This window comes from Anguilla rostrata, chromosome 9 (genome assembly GCF_018555375.3).
Source record: "Anguilla rostrata isolate EN2019 chromosome 9, ASM1855537v3, whole genome shotgun sequence".
Lineage (NCBI taxonomy): Eukaryota > Metazoa > Chordata > Actinopteri > Anguilliformes > Anguillidae > Anguilla > Anguilla rostrata.
Window position 1 is genome coordinate 42958966 of NC_057941.1, and position 24116 is coordinate 42983081.

The following is a 24116-nucleotide window of genomic DNA, read 5'->3' on the forward strand; positions in this document are numbered from 1 at the left end:
TACAGAACGCAAGTCTGAGCTTTTTTTTTTCTTTTTTTTTTAAATAAATAAATAAACTGAATCTTCCAGGACAGCAACAGATGATTAAACGATCACTTACAGACATTACAACTCCAGAAAAGGTGACATGACAACCCAAACATCTGAGACCAATTCAGCTTTTTTGAGCCAGTAGCTCGCTGTGTACCTGTCCTATAACAATAGAAGGCACTGACTGTTGGGGGAGAAACAGGAACACGTTTGTGTACTCTGGACTCCTGTGGAAAGACAGCGGTGCAGCAGGTTAGCGGTAACAGACGGGCAGACCTTGTTCCAGCTCCTCCAGTCTCCCGGCTTGGTTTCCCATGTCTCCAGTCAGCCTCCGAGCCTCCTTTTCTTTTTTTTTTCTTTTCTTTCTTTTTTTCCCACCGGCGAGCAGTTTAATCCATCGACCGCAGCCAGTAAGCAGCCTATCACTCAGGTGAGTAAACAATCAAGCCCCGTAGATCCAAGGAAACCGGAGACAGCTCATACCGACAAAAGAAAAGAAAAGAAAAGAAAAAAGAAAGAAGCAGAAAGACAATGGAGGTGTAGTCCGCTGGGGCCGTCGTCAGCGGACCGGAGGCATCCCTGCCTTCTCGGGGAACTGAGCAAGCAGCGGACTCGGCTGGGCTGGGCTGAGCTGAGCTGAGCTGCGCTGCGGTCCCGCCTCCCGCCCCCGACGACAATGTGGCACGCCGAGCGCGGCGCCGGGCACTTCATCAGCCCAGCGGCTGTCGTAACGCCGGGAGGGGCGTGGCCTCCAGTCCACACGGAAGGCTACCGCCGGCTGCAGCTGCCGCTCGTTTGCCGAGCGAGGGACTGGCGGCTTCACGAGGCACCTCCGCAAACTTCTGCTGGTAGGAAGGGGGAGGAGGGGGGGAGAGGGGGAGAGGGAGAGACAGGGAGAGAGAACGAGAGAGAGAGAGAGAAAGAGAGAGAGGGAGAGAGTGAAAGAGACAGGGAGAAAAAGAGAGAGAGAGAAAGAGAGACAGACAGAAACTTAGAAAAAGATAGAGACAGAGAGGGAGAGAAAGAGGGAGAAAGACAGAGAGAGGCAGGGACAGAAACTGAGAGAGAGAAAAAGAGAGACAGAGAGAAAGGGAGAGAACGAGAGAGACAGAGAGAAAGGGAGTGTGAGAAAGAGAGAGACAGAGAGAAAGGGAGTGAGAGAAAGAGAGAGACAGAGAGAAAGGGAGTGAGAGAAAGAGAGAGACAGAGAGAAAGGGGGGGTCTCTTTGTCTTCTTGGCGAGCCCTGACAGCAGAGCAGTCCCTTTTCTTCCTTTCCGTATGAACTCCCCTGACCCCACATCCATCCAGCAGAGGCAGCGCTGGAGATTAGCCGGATCTCTGGCAGACAGTCCGGTCTGTTTCCACATACAGTCCGGCAATGTTTTCTTAGTGGGTCTCTACATTACTACAGAGGAGGGGTGGGTGGGGGGGGAGTTCTCTTCAGACTGTACCATTCTGCCTGTGGCTCACGCACCAGGGGGTTGCTTGTGTTTTTTTCCCTCCCCCCCCCCCGCCTCATCCACTATGTATGCTTTCTGAAATATTTATGCTCATAAAAGCAATGAAATGTGAAGTAGAAACGACGCGTCGTCTCCGCTCGGATGGATGCGGCCCCTCCGACGGCGCGGCTGGGGGGGAGAGAAAGAGGGGGGGGGGGCCCGCTCTCAGCACCTCTTATTAAACTCACACCGGCATCCGACTTTTGGCACCGCGCACCGGGTTTAATCCTATTAGGGTGTGTGCGCCAGGCTTTTCAAACCCAATGTTCTGACGCTGCACTCCGCCAACATGCCACTCTCTCGTTCTCTCTCTCTCTTTCCCCCCCTCCCTCCCTCTCTCTCTCCTCCCTCCCTCCCTCCCTCTCTCTCTGTGTTCTTCTGACTGTCCCCGAACCTCTTCCTCTCCTGACTGAGCTCATCATCGCTGAACCAGCCTCAGAAAGCAAACAGAAACCCGATCCCTCCGAAAATGTTTTCCCTCCCGCGGGACCGAGAGCTGCGGGTTCCTGGAGGGTTTTTAGGAAGTCCGCGAGTAAACCGGGATGTTTGGGAAACCGTCCGTCTGGGACAGATACACTTCCTCGCCGCCCTGTCGGATGCTGAGGGGGTGGGGGGGGGGCGCGTTGGATCGGAACCCCTCCGGGGAGAGGGGGGTCACGGAGAGCTCGCTCGTTCTTTCACACGTCGATCACCAGCGATTGCAGCAATTCTTCATGTGAGGAGAGGGATGGGGTGCACTGGAGAGGGAGCGTCTTCAGTGTCGGTCCTGGAGGGTTCTGACCGGAGGCCGGTTCCGTGGGGACCTGGCTCTCCTCCGACCTCAGGTCTGTCTGGAGTCTGAGCGCGCTCACCACTGCCACCGCCTCGCCTGGATCCTTCCTCTTCCTCATCCATCATCACAATGACCAGGCAAAGACCTCCCACACGAAAGCATCTCCTAATAAACTCAACCGCAGAATTTCACTTTTACAAAAAGAAACCTACACTTCCAAACAGCACCCGTGAGAGCAAAGCTGAGCTTTGCTTCAGATTCCTTCACCCAAAACAAAGTTTAAATCGAGTAGGAGAAAAAGGGTACACAATGGCTACGAACAAGAACAATCCAAATAACCTGAAGCCTGTTCAATGTTAAAAACAAACAAATCTCACTGCACTGTACGACCAAACCCATGCGGTCAACCATATGAGGGTGATTTATGGTGCAGTCCCTCTCCATTGCCAGGACATCCATCCTGCTGACCTTTTCGGGGCCAACAGCCCACAGTGCGACACAGGTGTATTGATTTAGCCTCCTTAATAAAGCGGTCCAAAAAATATACTATTAACGTAGGATATTATGTTCCTTCTTCCCCGTACAGCCCTAAAAAATCGGAATGTTAGACTGAAGCACTTGGCCGTATGTACTGGCTGACGCCCCAGGGGGGCTGACTCATGAATCTTTCACGCGATAAAAACGCTCGTGATAAGTCTCCGGTTCGGCGGCTTGTTAGGTAAGGCGCGCCGCCGCCACCCTCCGGAGGCCTCGTGGGGAAAGCCGAGGGGACGCGGGGGGGCGGGGCTGAAGCTCCAGACCGAAGCCGACGTTCAGAGTGAATTACGCGTTTTAATCAGGAACGGACCGCGCTCTCACATCAGCGCCTGCGAGCGAGTGACACAGCGGCGCGCGAATCAAAATTCATACAATCGAATCCGGTAAAAAAAAGGGATCGGCGGTCAGAAACAGTCGAGGCGAAAGATTCATACTTTCAAAACATTTCAGCATCCATCACCCAGATGGTGTTACATGCGGACGTACAACCTTTTATACACTAAGGTTTAAATGTCACCACCCGCAGTTTAATTGAAGAGGAACTGACAAACCAAGGATTTAATTTCCGGTAGCCTACTACGGAGCGCCTGGCTTGTAGCCCAAAAATCCAGAAAAGAAGTATACCGTGCATAATCAGTAAAGATAATTGCAGGGCGTTCACATGCCTATGCGCTCGCCATGGGGCTGAGTAAGATAATCATCCATAGCAAAATAAAGGCTGACTGATTTCAACAATTTAAACAATTAAAGGAGAAACATTTGGGATAATTTTAGTAAGCTTCGTAAAAAATCATGACTGAAGTTGTTCTGAGTAGCAGCACAACGTGGACCGTGGGGGTGTGTTTTTTGACAAAAACCTAAATCAGCTAACGTAGGCTACGGTGTTAGGCAGCATATTAGAAAAAATGTATATGAAACGTACCCTTCTTTGCTTTAGCAATGCGCGTTTCTAATGACAGTGACATCGACGCATTAGGAGGTCTGAATAACAGTCTGTTTTAACATCCGCATCTAAATTTACTGAAGGATGTCCCACTGGGCAGACACAGTAGGCCTAAGTGCGTCATGCTATCTATAAAAAAACGAAGCAGCCGACGTCGTCTTCCCTCAGTTGCGAGAGAGTTCTCCGAAGCAAAAAGCTTCATTCAAATATTGATGGCGGTTTCAATAAATCATAATGAAGTGGCAGCGCTTTATTTAACTCCTTGGCTGACGGAGGAAATCGTTAAGCGGGAGCGCTGGTCCACGGCCCTGCGCTTTCTCCTCTGTAATGGGTGCCCTGGGCCCAGACATCATTCCTCCAGAGAGCCGTCGGCTCGTCTTGATCTCGAGCTGATATCGGTGACCGGTTCCGTCCTCCAGCTCGCGGCCCACAAGGCTCTGCGTCCTCACAGAACGTGGAGTTTCGGCCGCTTTACTGCAATCGCTTGACTCTATTTAAGTATCACTTAAATCCCCCTCTTTCATGCTACGCACGTGCCTCCATCCAGCACTTACTGTGTCTAGTATCATTGTCGTGATGCTGTAGCTTGCTGTCTAGCCTCCTAGTTTGACTTAGCATAGATTAAGTCAGAGTAGTGTTCACTGTGTGAACTGGACTTAATGAGTTCATGGCTATGAATAACTGTATAAAATGAGTATTGCACCCTATCGGACCTGTGTTTTGTAGTTGTTCCAATGACCTTTGATATGCACTTATTGTACGTCGCTTTAGATTAAAGCGTCTGCCAAATTAATGTAATGCAATGTGACTGCCGTAAGATCTCTGACACCCTGGGGCTAGTCGCAATACATCTTTAGGGGGAGGTCGGGCGCGTGTTAATAGCCAAGAGACGAAACTGTGCAGTCTCGGAAGGAGAGAGAGAGCGATCGTATGCCTCATCGGTTTCCAACGGCAAAAAGAAAGAAAAATCACCGGGTTTATTAAAACCCCGAGGCCAGTGTAGATCGCTTATCGTACGGTGGCTCCACGTGTTTCCAGTTTAGAACAGAAACCCCGTATAATTTTGTTTTGTCCTGTCACGTGACTCACTCGAACAGAGGCTTTAATTCTTAAAAAAAAAAACAAAAAAAAAACATATAGGCAGCTTTTATTGCTGAAAAAGAAAGTCTTTCTTTAAATGAGAGAAAAACTTCCCACAGCAATAGAAGGACACGCAGTGAAAACCAGTCCATGAAAAAACAAGTAAAATCATTCTTGATGCAATAAAGTATCCTGCCATCGCAAAAATCTGGCATTGTAAAGCAAGATCGATGGCAGGGGACGTTTGCGCACACATGCTAATCGCAATTTTATGCTGACGCGCAAATCGTGCAGACATATTCAAGCGGACAGGAAAAGGAAACGTGTCACATCCTGGTGAAGCATCTGAACATAAAAAAACAAAACAAAAAAGTGGAAAAAACATGGCTAAAAAGCTTTTGTGAAGAGGTTTCTCTCCTAAACTGTTAAAATGCAACCTGCAATTTAACTACTCATTAGAAAAAAATGTTTTACAAAACATTTTAAATAGGGTTTTTACTGTTTGTCTCAGAGTATCTAAGAGCCCAGTCCCTCAAAGAGCATGCTTTGCATCACCAGAAGAATGAGGTAGCCTACTTGGAACTGGAATGACTTTTTAATGGGTTCTACATAATTTTACGAGTCAAACCTTTATTTCTCTCTAATGCTGTAAGTTCTGAAGAGTGATAAATAAAGTGTGTAAAAGGAGCCCTCTGTGGGCAGAGTTTAACTCCAGCGTCTAAGGCCGTTAGCACTACCATATGGGCTCAAACTAATGGTGAAAATAAGAAGAGACACAAGCGTGTGTATCAGCTGTTTTCACGAATCTGCAATGCAAACCAGGGGATGAGTGAAAAAAAAAAGTATTTCTGAGTGAAAAAGTCTATCTATCTACAAGGGCACAGGTGGCCAAAATGTAGGTTGAATTAACAAAGTTATTCCTGCCAACAACAAAAAAAAACAACAACAATAGCATTTGGCTTTTTGTTCTTTCTTACAACATGATGATCTTTTCAGGGTGCTGGCAGCTTCGGAAAACAAAAGGTCACAGGCGAGGGTGTTGCAGAGCACGAGCCTACGATCACGAGTCCCACGCCCATACAGGGAGTGACAAGTCTGAACGGCGATGAGCGCCTTCGCAGAGAAACTCCCGCTGCTCTGGCTCTTCTGCGCCTGCTAAGGTTCGACCCCTATCAGCCTGCTGTGAAACGGACGCTTACTGCACTCCAAAAAACCAAAACAAAAAAAAAACAAAGCAGCACATCGGTCATTTAATGTTGCTTTGGCAACTGACGTTGCACACACCATAGCATGTTTGCTTTTCTAAGCCTTCGGACAAACCCGGCTCTAATAGTGACATTTGTGTTTTGATAAGAGGTGGAGGGTGGCTTTAAAACCTGAATCGACCGTGTTCTCTCTGATTTCTCACTGTCCAAGGAAGGGAAAAAGAGACGGAGGGGGAGAGCCATCACACTGCAGGGCTGGCATTCACCAAAACCATTCAAAAGCTTGTTATACTCACATCTGTATTATAGGGATGTACCTGTAGTACAGTACAGTGGTTAGGGAACCTGGGCTTGTAGCTCAAAGGTCATGGGTTTGGCTGACTGCTGGGTCACTGCTGTTGTTACCCCTGTGCCAACTGTTCAAAATGTAAAAACAGTGGTCTGTGTAAGTCGCTCTGGATAAGAGCATTTGCTTAGTCTATTTATATTACACAGTGTTTGTACACATTTTTGGTCACTGCTCTTTCAATGGCACCAGTCCCATGACATGAACAGCTACCCACATACGACAGCCAGTATGACAGAATAACCCTGCTGCGATATGTCTAGTTCCTCCACACCCCGCCCATTATCGGTCACTTAGTCACTTAGTACAGTGAGTCACGAGTCCAGAGGCCACAAACACAGGCCCTCTGAGGTCACAGACACGGTATTTTACTCAAATGCCACATCCATCACACACACACAAATGTGCACAAGCACTTCAGGCAGCAAGAGGCACGACACAGTCGTGTATTTAGACGCGACGGTGTGCTTGTCCAATAGCTTAAAGCAGTGGCAGCCAACCCTGTCCCTGGAGATCTACCGTCCTGAGGGTTTTCACTCCAAGGCTAACAAAGCACACCTCATTCAACAGCTGGAGATCTTGTGGTAATTATTAGGCTCAGGTGTGCCAAATTAGAGCTGAAATGAAAACCTACAGGATGGTAGATCTCCAGGAACAGGGTTGGCTGCCACTGACACAAGGGAAACCTATCGAGGCATGTTTCACACCATTCCTCAGCTACAAATTTATCACCACGTGGTGCCCCTTCCACAGATTTCTGGGCATCTCATTCTGCATGGATGGTTGGGAATTACACGGAGTGAATGGCGAGTGAATGGTGTGTGTGCACTGCAATGGATTGGCAGCCTGTCCAGGATGTATACCTGCCTCATGCCCAATGCATGCTGGGATAGGCTCCAGCACCCCCTGAGACCCTGCCCAGGATAAGCGGGTGTAGATAATGGATGGATGGATAGATGGAATTACACATAGCTCATGTGTTTAATGGGATTTTGCACTGGCTGAACAGGCTCCTGGCCTGTGTGACCTCTCTGCTGACTTGGCTTCTGAAATGTTTACTAGTGGAGTACTTGCCGAGGTCTACTTTCGTCAGAGTGCGTACAGGCCTGTTATATCCTGGTGTGCATTCCTGATAATGGTGTAGACAGCTTTCCCAGCATGCAGTGCTGTTCCATCCTACAGAGAACAACGTGTACCCCTCCATACCGACCCCTCAACCGACCCGCACACACACACCCATAAAAGAAGAAAACAAACCAAATCCTGCGGAGGTCAGTTTTTATTCCTCCCCTAATTACTCCACAATTTCAGAAGAAATGGAAACTTCTAATCAAGCTAAAAGGCAAGAACGCCCAACGGTGCTCCCGTGCCAGGAGTTTAGTTAAAGGAGCCGTTTGCTTTTTTATTTTTTTTTTTTACACTGGCACACCACTGAACAAAAGAGTTTTAAACTGTGCATAATCCATTGAAAGTAACGTCAGAAAATAAACGTACAGTCCACTTTAAGGACCTACAGCATGTTTGGTTGGAGGAAATACGTAGACACAGACGTTTACTGATTGCATGCCTACAGAGAATATAAAGGATATGTGCATAAGAGCACAGGAAAACACTGGTATATAATGATAAGAACCAGCCACTTGCCTTCAACGCGATCATTTTCCTGTAATCTAGGGCCACGACATCACTGTGCTTAGTTTGGACTTGAAGGAGTCTGACTCAGCACACACTGAGTCTGAGAGGCACTCTACCCCAGTTATGAGTAAGTGTTTTAGAGTGACAGCGTCGCAGAACTCAGCTCCAAACAGTCCCTGTGGTTAACCTAATTATTCCACTTAAAGTCTGTAACACTCATGTCATACCTCAACCTCCTTTTGACAGTGGCTTAAGAGATAAGCCTCTGTCTGTATTAGACATTTATTTAATATGTGCTAGCCTTGATGCCCTTCTCAGGTTTTTCCCTGTAATAATCATAAATATTAATTTTAAAAAATATACGTCCCCCCTTTTCCTCCCAAATTTGGAAAGCGGAATCATGTTTTATCCGTGCTAATTGGTACAAGCACTGCTATCGATCTGAGAGACTGCATGTGACGAGCACGTGCTCTCCTCCAAAGCATGTGATGTCAGACGCTGCTTCTCATCGCAGCGCAGTTGAGCTCACACAGACCCGAGTCGGAGGAAGACGTTTCACGTGGAGCTTATCAGGTGGACTTCCTGGCATCTGACTGACCAGCGGGTGCCGCTGTTACACAATGAGACGTCATCACCCCAGCCAAGTTGAACTCCCCCTGCATCCCTGGGTGACCCTAGAACCAACTGTGTGTCGCACTGCAGGGCTGCCAGACACAGCAGGCACTGGCAGGTCCAGATTCAATACCAGACCACTGAAAAGTGCCCTAATAGGATAAGCCACCCAGCAGCCTCTGTAATAATATTCACCCACTGCCATGGACTTTATCTGATACAAGAAACATAATGTGGGTCTCTGGCACACACTGCATTCATTTGGCAGATGCTTTTATCCAAAGCGACATAAAATAAGCACACACTTGGTGATCTATGGGACAACATTTAGAGGAATCAGCATTTTATACATGTGCTTGTGTGTGTGCATGCGCACGTTACATACAGTGTATACTTTCATATCTTTGGTTTTAAATAAAGAGGAAGCCACACCATGACAAATGTTTGGGTCTGAAGGAAGGGGATCAAACAAAGCGCAGAGATGCAGCACTGTGTGTGAGACAGGCGTCTGCTCACCTCTAAACCTCCCCTAGACACCCTAAATCAACACCTAATCGCGCAACAGCTCAGAAACTGGGCCCGCCGTCTGTATCACTGACCTTCCCAAAGAGCCCTTTCTCAATTTAAAAACACACCTTTTCACTTTGATATGACAGTTGTCATTGATGACTGGTTTGTAATCCGTCACTCTCCCTGAAATGCTGATTTAGTAGGTTCATGTGGAAGGGCATTGCAGGCATTAGGATGAACAGATAAATCACTTCAAAAAACAAACCTCTCATAATGTTTGAAGACACATTTCAGACACATAATGCAAACTACTGCAATATTTATTGAGTTCATATTTTCACCAGTCCAATATAATGTCACAACGTGGAGAAAAGACATACCGAACCAAACCGAGGTATGTAATGAAAAAAAAACAGAGTGACTCATATTTATTTTGTATAGAGCTTAGCCTTTAAAAACTGTTATGGATATGCAATTAGAGACATTATATTTGACTGGTACAAAGAAATCCAGATGAAATAAACCGTATTATGAATGTTTTGAGCAACTGAAATGGAAAAGGAATTTGGGCCTTGCCGAAGTGCAGTAATTGCTGTGGGCAAACAGCAGATCTCGTTCGGTGTGTTTTAAATGGCTGACTGTTGGCGAAGACAAAAAAACACGACAGGTATCCCTTAATTGCACATAGTTTTCAGTTGCATAAGGATCACTCCACCCTCTCCCTGGCATTCGAAAGCCAAACCCATAAAACTACAGCATTCCATCGCAGCGTGAAACGGAACAATGACATATACGAGGGGGCATGACCAGGCTGGCCAATCAGATAACAGATGTACGTATTAGCACGACAGTGTCTTTATCTTACCTGTAGATGTGCACTGAAATGAATACATAATAAATATAATAGACTCCATTTGATTCAATATACTGTTTAAATGCATCAAACGACAGCATCCAGTATATGGCATATTAATGTGTAATTGCATATTAATCAGCTGATGTTGCATAATCTGCATGCTAGTGGGTTACAGTATACTACCCTACGTCCAAACATTGCAAAACAGACAATCAAAGCAGCCACTTCTATTCTTAAAAGTGCTGGGGATTGATCTGAATCCACATTCTGTCAGAAGAGGAGGCTGCTTGAAGCAGTTACATTTCATTTAAAAGCCACTATATCTCCAGGGCTAAGAATTAGACTGCACTCCATTTTTATTATGGCTTTGCAGTTGACTGTGTTTGTTGAGTATTTTGTGCTGCATGAACTGAACAGCCAGTCACACGGTCTGGTTATTTTTATTATGTTGTTACTTTATGGTCATATTAGAATATTATGGTCTTGATTTTCTAGCCTGTTCACCTGTAACATGGTTATGATTTTCTTTCATCAATGGTGTACTATAATCTTGCTTTTGACTATTGATTGTCATGTCTCTATAACACACCTTTGCTGATAATGCTTCATAGACAACAAGGCTTCATTGTATCTGAGTATTATGGAAAAACCCTGGTTTTATTGCATGCTGGTTAAGGCGCTCCTAGTTGTAACATGAAACATTGTAACTAAGTTTCTGTTTTGAACATGCCACTGTGATAAAGGCAATTTTAATTTACATCAGAAATAGTGCCTCAGGCCTGTCCTTATGCTTAAACTGAAGCAGTACGGCTGTACAACCATGAGCAGCTGATTTGGGCTGCTGTTCAGAAGCCTTATTGGATGGGGTTTTGATAAAAAAGTATGGGAATGAGGCTCCACCGTCCACCTGGTAATGGTGTTCCATGGACCCACGCACAAAACTCATCGTCCATCTGGCAACCCTGTTCTACGCCCCAAACCTGAGACTCTCCATTCACCTGGCAACCCTGTTCCATGCACCCAGGCACACGAGACTCTCCATCTACCTGGCAACCATGTACTACGCATCCAGGCATATGAGACTCTCCATCCACCTAGCAACCCTGTTCTACATACCCAGGCTTTGAAACTCTACATTGGTCCCTTTGCATTGTACTGCAGGTGCTTATGAAGCGCATTTACTTGGTGAAGGGTCCTCTCTCTCCATTCACTCTTGCCCTTGGAGAGTTGTAGGGTGTGTCGGTTTTTTTTCTCAGCACTTAAATGACCTATTAAAACACTGATTACACAGCTAACTCATCTCATTTGTTTTCCTGGGGCCGGATGAATCGCTGATGATTTTCAGGTGAAAACAAACACCATAAAGGTGCACTGGAGAGATACCGCATGTAGAGCTAATCCCTGCAGCCAGTGCAGTCAACTCCAGCTAATAAAAACAAAGAGAAGTGACCGCTCGTGTTTGAAACCATGACTAAAGAGAAGGCACCGTCCAAAAAATTGATTACAGAAGCCTGGATAATCAACCTTTAATTCATCCTTATGGGCATGGTCCGATAACCTTCAAACAAAAATATAAGTGGCTTTACACAGGAATAGCTTCAGTAATTGCTGTTTGCCTTCAATAGGGTTAAAGCTGTGGATAGAGCCGCGTTCTGATGAAAAACATTTGTTGTTTTTTTTTGTTTTTTTTTTAAAGAAGTCAGCAGCTCTCCAGAAGTGTCAGAATCTTCCAGAGCAATTTTTTCCATAACTTCATCCCAGCTGACCCGCAGCTGAACCGCGAAGGTCACTGGAGCTCAGCACCGAGGCGCTTGATACTGACCAGCCCCCCCCCCCTTCCCCCCCGGGGGGCGAGGATGCTGCCACAGCATTTTAATCAAAGCACAATGCAACAGATAACAGCTGGCAGAAAGGACGCGGGGAAGATTATTACAGTCCGTTCTCTAATGTTAATCTCACAAAGAGCTGAAGGGCGTGTTGTGATAATATAACACCGGACTCAAGTATTCCAATAACTATCAAGGCACCTGATAGTGACGGAGACACTAACATCCTTCAGAAAAACTACTCAGAACTAATCTGTTTAACTTGGCACGCCCCTAACTGTTTCCTTCCTCATACACGTTCCATCTGTTTGCCCGCTTCTCCGTTGTTTATTACAATACCATTTTAAATCTGTGGAAAGGTGTTGTTTCTTTCAGGTACATTTTGTACGTTTATGTACTACAGTGTAAGGGGAACTTGAGTGCACAGAAAGACACCATTTCAGATAAAATGAATTATTACTTGTAAACATACACAATGGCACTGGTGCTAGCTGGAATTTGCACGCACGCACACAGACAGACAGACAGACAGACAGACACACACACACACACATCAGCAGTCATAAATGTTAGGCAAAACATGTAACATTATGACTGTTATCAGTGTACCTCACCTTTTGGTAGCGAGTAACTAATGTGTATGTAATTACAGGGAATCCTATTACACAGATCAGACTAAAGTGTTGTCATCGATGCACTGCTTATGTATTTGTGTATTACAGCAGTTTAGATTTCCCTGCAAAGCAAGTACTGCTTCATGCTGGCCACTTCCTGCCCTCTGCTGAATTGCTCTTCAATTGAAACAAATACTAAAAAACCACAGACCCTTCATGATCAAACACACCACAGGAAAACCATATAGGGCATGAATGCCAAACACACATAAATGACATGCACGCTGTTTTATGTTCACACACACGCACACTAGAAGATCTGCCGCAGAAGCAATATGTCCCTACCAGGGAAGTAATTACTAGGCTGCAATAGCAAATTACTATTGTCAAGGCTGATAATATAAAAACACATAACACAAACATTACACGTCCATTAAATATGTCATGTTAAATATATGTGAACACGTCTCAGAATTTGGCAGGATATTGCCTGTAATCCTTAACTCTTTTCAGCAATACGAAAGCACAGAACCCCTTTGCGCTTAAGTAAAGGGATTCTCCTCTAATGGGTGTCCAGGCCTCCCTCTCATTATAATTCAGGACAGAGGGGAGCGAAGTGAGTAGCAGGAGAGGGCAGTGTGGTGCTGAGAACAAACTTCCTCCGTCGAGGAGCTCTCACACAGAGAATACGCGCGGCAGTATCAGTTCTGCTTTTCCAGTGCGTGACTCAGCGCACACGGGAGCGGGTTTCAGTTTAAAATGGAGATTAGATTTTCCCAGCAGACCCTAATGTACCGCTTAACAGCGGTGCTGAACTGAAGCAAAGCATCACTCTCCTTCCTGATCTGACCTATTTTGGAGGCTTGTTTGAGAGATTCCGTAATGAGCTGTGGCCCCCTAGTGGCTATATGTGGATTTTTTTCTTATTTTTTGTCACCTAAAATAAACCCATGGAATGAGTGTGTGCACCCGTCAAAAGGTACTGCGCTTTGCAATTTTCGCATGTTATCGAGATAATATCATATCTGTTTTCTTTCTAAATAACAGTAATTCAACCGAGACCCGTAAAAAGTCTGGGATTTTAAGGTGATTATTCTGGAATTTTAAGCTTGTTCAGCATACGGCATGCCAAATATAATATTTGTGTGGGAGGCATAGCACTGCAGTGCTGTCACACTTTTTATACAGGCCTCATAACTGACATCTAGGATCTGGGGCGGAAGTTCATGTGCTGCGCAATCAGAAATCTGCAAGCAGAACAGAGAAAGAGGAAGGAACGTGGTGTGTGAATGTGTATGTGTGTGTGTGGTGTGTGTGAATGTGTATGTGTGTGTGTGGTGTGTGTGTATGTGTGTGTGTGTGTGTGTGGTGTGAGTGTATGTGTGTGTGTGTGTGTGTGGTGTGTGTGTATGTGTGTGTGTGTGTGTGTGTGTTTGTGTGAGTGTGTGGTGTGTGTGTGCATGTGTGTGTGTGTGTGTGTGAGTGTGTGTGTGTGTGTGGGTGTGCGGGTGTGTGTATTTGTAAGTGTGTATGTGTACGTGTGCGTGTGTGTGTATATGTGTGTGTATGTGTGTGTGTATGCGTGTGTGTATGTGTACGTGTGCGTGTGTATGTGGTGTGTGTGTCTGTACGCGTGTGTGTGTGTGTATATGCGCGTGTGTATGTGTACGTGTGCGTGTGTGTGTATGTGTGTGAATGTGTACGTGTGCGTGTGTGTATGTGGTGTGTGTGTCTGTACGCGTGTGTGTGTGTATGCGTGTGTGTATGTGTACGTGTGCATGTGTGTGTATGCGCGTGTGTATGTGTAAGTGTGAGTGTTGTGTGTGTGTGTGAGTGTGTGTGTGTGTGTGTGTGTGTGTATGTGTGTATGTTGTGTGTGTGTGGTGTGTGTATGTGTGTGTGTGTGTATGTGTACGTGTGTGGTGTGTGTGTTGTGTGTGTGCGTGTGTGTATCGTGTGTGTATGGTGTGTGTGTATGTGTGTAGTGTGTGTGTGTGTCGATGTGGTGTGTGTGTGTGTATGTGTGTGTGTATGTGTACGTGTGTGTGTGTGGTGTGTGTATGTGTGTGTGTGTGTGTGTGTGTGTGTGTTGGTGTGTGTATGTGTGTGTTGTGTTGTGTGTGTGTGTGTGTTGTGTGTGTGCGTGTGTGCGTGTGTGCGTGTGTACGTGTGTGCGTGTGTGTGTGTGTTGTGTTGTGTGTGTGTGTGTGTGTGTATGTTGTGTGTGTGTGTGTGTGTGTGTGTGTGTGTGTGTGTGTGTGTGTGTGTGGTGTGTGATGTGTGTGTGTGTGTGTGTGTGTGTGTGTATGTGTGTGTTTATGTTGTGTGTGTGTGTGTGTGTGTGTGTATATGTGTGTGTATGTGGCAATCGGAGGGTCCCTACCGCTCAGGCTGCGAGGCCGGGAGTCTGCCAGTTCAGAGATGGCCCCTGTGGTGACGGTCTTCTTCAAGCGCGACCCCGACGCTGCTCCCAGACCTGGCTTAGCCAGAGCATCATCACTGCTCGCCCTCTTCAGCTGCCGGGACACGAGGATACACACACACACACGCACACAGACATACACACACACATGGACACAGACACACATGCACACACAGTCCCAGTTAAACCCTGCGTACACCACTGTCCCTCGCCAGGGGCCTGAAAATCACGAGCAGCACTGAACCCCCTTTAACATCCTCAGCTGGGTTTCACAACAGGCCTCTGAGGCCCCGTCCCGCGCGTGGATCATTTGGGACGTTCCCATCACTCTAACTGCCAGCGTAACTGAAAGCAGACCGGGGTTCTCTCTTGGTTCGACCAGAGGGCCGTCGGTCACCGTCGCCGTGGCGACCGGCACGCTCCGGGGCCTACCCTGCTCAGGCGCAGGTCCGTGGACAGCGTGCTGGAGGACCTGGAGCTCTTCATGCCCGTGGCGGAGGTGGCGGACGGCAGCCGGGCCCTCTCCTGGAGGCCCGGTTTGGGGAGGCCCCCCTTGGCGGCGGCCCCTCCCTTCAGCATGGCTCAGACGGCTCGCGGCCCACGCGCTTCAGTCTGCGGGGGGGGGGGGGAGGAGAGGGGGGGTGAGTAAGTAACACCGCTCTGCTGACAATAGGCTTTTTGGGGTTTTTTTTCCTCTTTTCTCTTCAGATGAAACTCTCTCAGAGCCGGGCTTACGCAACACTAGGCTCTGGAGGGCTGCAGTGCCCGACGGCTTCAGTTCCACCCCGAGGCTCCAACCATGTGATTCACCGTGGGCGCTGCCCGCAGCGAAGCACTTCACTTCACCCCTGCCCTTCTGACTGTGGTCCCGGTTCACAAGTCTGGAGAAACCGCTGCGCTGCCACCCTGCTGAACAGGAGTGGAACAGCACTGCCCTTAAACAGGGATCCCGAGATGTCCACGCGCACAACCACATGACCATTACAATGTAGCTTTTATATGTGTGTGTGTGTGTAAACTATTTATATAAACAACTTATATTTAAAGTATTTTGCCTTATCAAAATTATGACACTAGCCAGAGATTTGTGTGAATGCCAGTGGAAGGCTTTAACATGTTTTTGCAACATACACTACACGGTCAAAAGTATGACATCCAGCATCTCATCCAAATTTATGGGCATTAATATGGTGTTGGTCTACCCTTTGCAGCTGTAACAACCTCCACTCTTCTGGGTAGGCTTTATACTAGATGTTGGAGCATTGCTACAGGGATTTGCTTCTATTCAGCCCGAAGAGCATTAGTGAGGTCGATAAATGATTTGGTGATTAGGCCCGGCTCACAGTTGGCTTTCCAACTGATCCCAAAGGCATTGGATGGGGTTGAGGTCAGGGCTCTGTGCAGGCCAGTCAAGTTATTCCACACTGTTCTCGACAAAACCATTTTAGTTGACACCTCGCTGTGTTCCCGGTGGCAACTGTCATGCTGAAACAGGGAAGGGCCTTCCCCAAACTCCAAACTGTTGGGGTAGCACAGAATAGTCTAGAATGTCATTGTATACTGTAGTATTAAGATTTGCCTTCACTCAAACCAAGAGGCCCAGCCCAAACCATACAAAATATCCCCAGATACTTTTGGTCATATAGTGTATCTCAACAAGAATCAACAAAAATATATTTTCCTATATATGGAGATGTAATGTATTTCCATACATATAAGTCAATAATATATTGCAGTATTATATTGTAAAATATAGAGAAATATATTCTCAATCTATTGTAAAATAACAAGAGATCACAGTTTCTTAAAGTACGAACAATATATAGATCCTAATATACTAAGGGATAGGAGATACGACAGGAGATCCAGGCTGAATCCAAATGTCCAGACTGGCGGACTTGGCCCTCGCGGACTTCGGACTTTACGTACTGTGAGACAGTCTGAAGCGTTCAGCATCATGACGTGAAGTCTGCAAGAGCACAGAGCTTGGAGGGTATAAAATGCTAATGACACTGGACTTCAGTATGGAGGACCAAAAACGCCAAAATTAAAGATACCCCAGTGCTGTGGGTTGCACTGTCGCCTCACAGCAAGAAACTCATGGGTGCAAATCCAGTCTAGGCCTTTCTGTGTGGAGTTTGATGCTCTCCTCGAGTCCACATGGGTTTCCTCCGGGGTTCTCCGGTTTCCTCCCACAGTCCAAAGACAGGTAGGCTACTAATTGGCCACTGGTATGAGTGTGTGAGTGAATAGTGTAGTGTGTGTACCCTGTGAGTGTGTGAATAGGCTTCAGTAACCCCCGCGACCATGTCCAGGATAAGCGGTATAGATAATGGATGGATGGATAAATGAATGAATGAATGAATGAATGAATGAGTACTCCAGGCTTCATACTGATTTCTGTGTTGCACGCACTCCGCTTGAAAGAAAGGCTTGAAAAGGTGAACTCTGGGTAGGAGAGTTTTGAGGGTGGTGCCATGCATGGCATTTATGCGCACGCCAAGAAACACAATACTATCTCTAAGCTGCGAGCGAATCCGATCGGCTCCAGTCCACGGAAACATTTCCTTTACCAAAATGTCAGGTCAAAAACAGCGGGGTAAGTGCAGCAGCCAAAAAAGCTGCCTTGGCGCAGCGACAAATAACGGCAGAATTTAACTCTGAGCTCTTATCACAGCTTGCTGCTCCAGAGGTGCCTGAAGCTAAAAGCACGCGGGGAATAAAATCAACCTCGATCGTATTTTTATTTTTTTTTAATTCGCATGGATGGAACACGGTAATTCGGAAGTCGCGGTTTAAATAATTAATGCGATGATCATCGCGGAAAGGGCAGGCGGTCAGAGAATGAAAGCGCTCCTCTGGATGGGGAGGCACTGCATCGCGCGCGGTATAATGAGCTCTCCAGCTGCTACTTACAGACCTCGTGCCCGGCTTCATTGATTTTAACTGAGGCGGGCATACACTAACTCATTCGTTAAAGTAGGGCTCTTCTGACGATTGAAACTGAGTGCTTATGAATAGCGCGTTTCCGCTCTCTGACGTCCTTCACTTTTAAAAGGTTTCTGGCAGGGCCAAGGCCTTTTAAAGACAGCAAAACGATGGCAACAGCAATACTGCGAAGGTAAATTTGCGGTAGCCTTTTTGTCTTTTTAGTCTTATTAAAAAAGCATTCACTACCGCAGTCCAACAGCCCTTGAAACTGGCTAATGAAGGTGTTTATCCAAAAGCTCACACACCTGGATTTTGTGCCAACCCAGCATGAAAAGCACTACTGTGCTGTGCAGAAAACTGTTTGGTTAGGATGTACAGGCTTCAGTAAAAAAATGACCAAAACTCAATTTCAGCTACTTCCACAAAAAAAAAAAAATAATAAGGGGAAGGGGGTGGCTTAAACTGTTTGGAGGAACTGGCACTGAACCAAAACCAACTCACAAAGGTTAAGCTGTTACTAATAATGTAGCGGCGCCTCCGTGAAAGACTGCTCACAAAGCTACATTTAATGGGAGCGTAATTAGAGAAAGTCCCCGAGTAGTTATCTGATTAGCAGACACGGCGCGCACTGTGCTGGGCCGGTCACGTGATGTCGAGTCCTGGTTTGGCTCCCAATAAAACACGATTCCTCGCGTCTGGGAAGGAACCGGGGGAAACTGAGTCATTTGACACAGGGCTCAGTATTTCCTGCCTGCTTCTCTTCATGCGAATCTGACGTTATAATACTTACGTGGGAGAAGCGAAAGCTACCTCTGAAAAAAAGCATCAGGCTGGGTCCCCAAAGCATTCAAAGGCACCTAGAGTCAATCTGCGAGACGATGAAACCCAGCGAACGTGTTTGGTTGGACATGTCAAGGGTTTATAAATTGGCCTCAAAAGACCCATTCACTTTCTGTGTGCTGGTAACATGAAACCTAACATATTCTCCTGGGGTTCATTTAAAAATGCCCACAAAAAGGGCTCTATTTAAAGCTCCAATTAGGTATACATTTTAATTAAAGGGTAATTATAAAGAAAACCTATTTTTCAGAGACCACTCCTAGGCACCCTTTATCGAAACTCTTTCAGAGCTGTCAGTAAAACCATGGAAACGTTAAATGGAAAGGGAAACGGTTAGCGAAACCAAACACAAAACGGATATTTACACGAAAGGATATTTATATGTGTACGAAGGGCCGTCTGCTGGAAAGGCCAACGAGAAGGGCAAGCGAGTCCAGTCACATTATTCATCAAAGCGATGCTCCCGCGAGCTTATTTGTTTTACTCATTGGTTTGTGTCTCCCTGCTGTAATGGCGAATTATCAGTGAGAATCACTGCAGGACCCGGCCTCTGCGGCCCGTAAGTGTGTCGAGTCCGTCTCTGCCCCTCACGCGCTGACCTAGATTCCAGCCCCGCGCCCTGGCAGGCTGCAGACGTCTCCGCCGGCGTGACTGATGGCTTTCCCATAATCTGGCTGCTGTCCTCCGCCCCTTTTCCCACCCCGTCCGCGGAAAGAGCACACGTGTGCGCCACGTTCTGTCCCCGCGGCCAGCTCTGCAACTCACCCCGCTAACCCCACGTACACACACACACCCGCTAACCCCCCATACAAACACACACACACGTACACAAACACGCATACCACACACACGCATACACATACACTCACACACGTGCACAAACACACACACACGTACACACACACGCATACACAGACACACACACACGTACACAAACACGCATACCACACACCCCTACACGCGCTACCAACACAGCTCACACCCCTGGACAGGCTGCAGACCCCACCCCGTGACTGACTTCCAAACTGGCTGACGTTCTCACACCCCTTCCCACCCTTCCTGTCCCGAAAGCACACGGTGCGCCACTCCCTCCTCGCGCACACTCTGCAACTCACCCCGCTAACCCCACATACACACACACACCCGCTAACCCCACATACAAACACACACCCGCTAACCCCCCACACACACACACACACGTACACAAACACGCATACCACACACGCACATACACATACACTCACACACGTACATAAACACACACACACGTACACACACACGCGTACACAAACACACACACACGTACACACACACACTCACACACACTCTCACACTCTCACACACACACACACACACACACACACACACAGCTGGAGCTCCCCTCACATGAGGCCCATACGCCGGTGCGGTGGCGTGCTGGCACTCTCCCGTGACGCGTCTCCGTTCTCTGACACCTCAAGTGTGTCATCAATCAGGCACGGAAACAGCTCGGCCTCCCGCAAACCGCTCACGTGCGCCTCCCTGGACCAACGGCCGCAGCGGGAGATCCCCCCCCCCGCACCTCCGAGCAGGAGCAGCGCCTCCACTGCACTCCTCACTAACTCCTCACCGAGTTTCTCAAAAAACTGAGTTCCTAAGAACCTGATATAAATCATAAATGACTGAAACTCTTTGTGAAAACAGGATCTCAAACGTTGCATGCATCTAATTTTATATGTCAGTACTAGCTCATTATAGGCTGATATATACAATTTACTTCATTTTTTTGAGAAACATTTTGTAAAAAATATTTGGCCAGTGCCTAAGACTAGCTATAAATTGCAGGCCTGGGGTACTGACAGAGCTAACTGGTGATAAAGAGGCCTTTCAAAACAAAGACTGTTAGGGCGAACAGCTGTGGCCTAACGTCGGAATGTAGTGCCCATTAGTCTGAGAAATGCCAGTAGATTAAAACAGGGAATCTGCATTGGCAGTTAGCTGCCACGCCCTGTAGCGTCGCTAAGGTCGCCGTTAGCTTCGCTGTGTCACGCGCTCTTCAGACGGCAGGCCAGGCTAGGAGAAGCCCGCGCTCCGCGTCGGTCTCCGCGAAAACAAGCCGGCTTCTCCCCCGAGCTCGGCGGAGGAGTCTGTGTGTAGACTCCTGGCTGGCAGGCGGCGATAACTTATCTCTCAAAGCGTTAGAAAAAAAACCCATTTCGCTTTCTCCCTTCTTATCGGCTTCAGATGTCCAAGAACTGAGATGTGAACGGTTCCAAGGCGCGTTTATAATCCTGAACTGTCGCTAGAAAGGAGTAAATCGCTCCCCTTGTGAGGACTTCTGGCTTGTTTTGATGAGCCAATCCTCAGAAAGCAGGGGAAGATAATATTAGTATCGGGTGATTGAATGTTTCATGCACGCACCTTATGCACAGGGAAGGTTTTTAAAGTAAATGCTAAAAGAGGAAGGATTTCTAAAAACTGAAATGTTACACACAGCACTATCGCAGAATGACACGTGGTTGAACGTGAGGACTGATCTTTCTCTGAATGTGAGCTACCCCTTACTTACAGACCGCCTCAGCTATACTTCTGAGACAAGTCTTTATTTAGTCACATAAACAAACACACACACACACCTACACTCTCACATACACAAACACACACACACACACACACTCACTCACAAACACACACACACACACAAACGTCTGCACAAATGCATACATATGCACATATGCACATAGACTCATACACATTGTGTCCAAAACCAGCACACAGACATGTAAACACATAATACGTTCGCCCATACAGATGTGCCACATCAGTGCGGGTGGAAAACACACAGAAATGCACACGGAGGGCACAGTCACACAAACTCGTACACACAGAGACAGAAGCCCATACACACCTACACACACAAACACACAGACGCCTACACCAAAACGCACGCCATTGCCCTTTTCAAAGATCACAAAACACGCGTGCAACGCAAGGCAGTCTTCAGGGACTCTTCTCACTCATCGCCATTTTAAACGTCCATTCCTATCTGGCCTCACCAGAGGCCGCCGCCACCAGGCCTCCGTGACCTCTGACCTCCGACAGGGGGTTTTTTAGACTGGCGCTGGGGCATTTCGCACCGTCCTCATGGCGTTATAAATAGCCGGCGCGCCCCCCTCTCCTCCCGCGGGCCCGAGCGTGCGACACGCTGGCGCGGTAAATGCCAGGGCCCAGCGGCGCTCAACATCCAGTGACAGATGGGGAGAAGATGCGCGCATCCTCAGCGAAGCCAGAACAGTCCGGCGCGCTAGCGACAGACTCCGCTCCTTTTCAAAAAAGAGCCATACGAACAGCAGCTTCCACGGTCCATCTAGTGACAGATTTTGGTTTTTCGAGTGGGATTTTTTTGGCACTGAAGAAACCACTCGGCTTCCTGCTCACTTCCTGTGCGCATATTTACGAAAAAGAAAGATGGCTTACGCTACATTGAAAATAGATTTAGTCAGCGTGACCGGATTTGCTATTTATGTATAGCACACCACAGTGCAATTTTTTTTCTCTTATATTCATGGTTCATTTTCAAACTAAACATACAGACTAAAGTAAAAAAAAAAACTTATACTGCAGTCAGGTTGGCAGAGCTCTTTAAAAAGGATGTGTGGGTTAAATACTCTGCTGCTTGATCACATCCTCTGAACCACAGATGTGCCACAGACTGCAGAAGCCAGGCCTTTCCTACTCTCAGAAAACTACCTTTTCACTGTCAGCTAGAACGTCTGAAGAAGCAGTGCGTATAGAAACCAGCTCGAGGCTCACAAACAACACACAGACTTTATGGATTTTTCCATAGAATTTTTCCAGTCAAAGATCCGAGGTCCTTGCCAACGAAAGTAGCACTTCAACGCCAACTGGAGTGAAATATTACTTAAAGACGGACAGCCATCAGATAATACATAAAGAGCGAGTTATAAAATTGCAAAGAAAGTTTGAACCCAGGCTAACATCCTGGTGACTTAGACTAGTTCCCCGTTTGTTCTGAAAGGAAAATTAGAGTTCCTCTATTAGCGTAGCGAGTTTTCGACGCCCGTAAAGAAGAGTGAAGCACGCGGCGCTGCTATCGCTATAAGACCTGTTAGGTTTAGCGCGCTAGCGGTAAGTTAGCCCAGCGCTGCCCCGCGCTGCACCTTCTGATCTCTGGCCGAACGGAGCGGAGGAGAACAAGCCGAGAGGGTACTCACGGAACAGAGCAGGCAGCCGAGCCAACGGTCGGGGCGTAGCAGTCTGGCGCTCTCTCTCTCTCCCTCCCTCACCCTCTCTCTCTCTCCCTCTCTCTCTCTCTCCGCGCGTGTGAGAGGCTGACTGCATGTGCAGCGCAGGCAGGCTGGGCGGGCGAGCGAGTGAGCGAGCCCCAGGGAGGGGAACCGCGGCGGGTTCCTGGAGGGGGGCTCTCTCAGAAGCTGGCGGGCGCCGGGGGCTGCTGCTGCTGCGGAAGCGGAGGCTCCCTCCCGCGCCGGCCGTTAGGTTTAGCGTCTGCGTCGGCGTGGGCGAGGGAGAGCCGCTGGAGCGCTGGCTCTTTCCCAGACCCCCCCCCCCCCACAGGACTGTTATTTAGTTTTTTACCCCGTGAGAAAAGGCAGCGGGTTTCAGCTCCTGTGCACTAGCAGCTGTGCGGGGAGGCACGCTCGGGCTCTTATTGTTTCCCGGCGCTTGACCGCTTCGCTCCACCGGACGCGATCCCTCTTCTTCTTCCTCCTCTGTGAAATTTAAAATAGGAGGGCAGACGTGGCTCCTCCGGAGGCTCGATGGCTCGTACCTTCCCGATTCCCGACGCTCCCCTCCTAAACTCCCGCCGGAGCGCCCACAATGCCCCCTCTTTGTCCCGCGTCTCGGCGCGGCGCCCGCGAAGGAAAGTGCGCGTGGTCCAGCGTGATACAGCCCCGAATGCACTCACCCCCCCCCCCCAAACCCACAACCTGAGGCGGCAGGGAGAACCGGCGGCTCTGGAAGAGAAGGCGGCTCTGGCTGAAACCCGACTCCGAGGGCGCCATTTTAAAAAAGGGCTGGCGCTTGCGGTCGCGTGAGGCCGACCGAACGCCGACGCCGCGCCTCCGCGGCGAGGCTAACGACTCGGAAAAGTTTACAGGAAGTGTACGAGGCGGCCCTTCCCGCGCGCCCGCGGGACTCGGGCGAGGGCTCTGCGCCGCGCGCTAACGGGGGGAGCTGCTAAAGCTGACACAGATGTTACCCTTTCTTTTCGTGCTTTACTGGAAGGACCGCGAAAATTACAGAGGGAGGCTAACACCAGGGTTGCTCCCTGCTGCGCTCCTACTGGATTCCTGTAACCTGAAGCTGCGCGCTGCGGCTGCTCCAGTAATTCCCACCGCCGTACTGAGGGCTTTAGGCCACGTCCTGACCATCAGCCATTTCCCAGCCCCGACGGGGGAAGGGGTTACCTTGGAAACGGCACCTGTCGCGAGGGAC

The 24116-nt window shown here is 48.1% G+C and overlaps 1 protein-coding gene across 1 annotated transcript in view; it reads right to left on the minus strand.

Annotated features, from left to right (window-relative positions):
- Window positions 1-23111, minus strand: part of specc1 (sperm antigen with calponin homology and coiled-coil domains 1) — an 88118-nt gene extending 65007 nt beyond the window's left edge. Inside the window, exons 1-3 of the mRNA XM_064349542.1 lie at window positions 22874-23111; window positions 15321-15500; window positions 14850-14982 (exon numbers count right to left, since the gene is read on the minus strand). Of these exons, the coding sequence (XP_064205612.1) occupies window positions 14850-14982; window positions 15321-15467 (280 nt within the window). The 5' untranslated portion in view covers window positions 15468-15500; window positions 22874-23111. The remainder of the gene's footprint in view (window positions 1-14849; window positions 14983-15320; window positions 15501-22873) is intronic.
- Between the last annotated feature and the right edge of the window lie 1005 nt (window positions 23112-24116).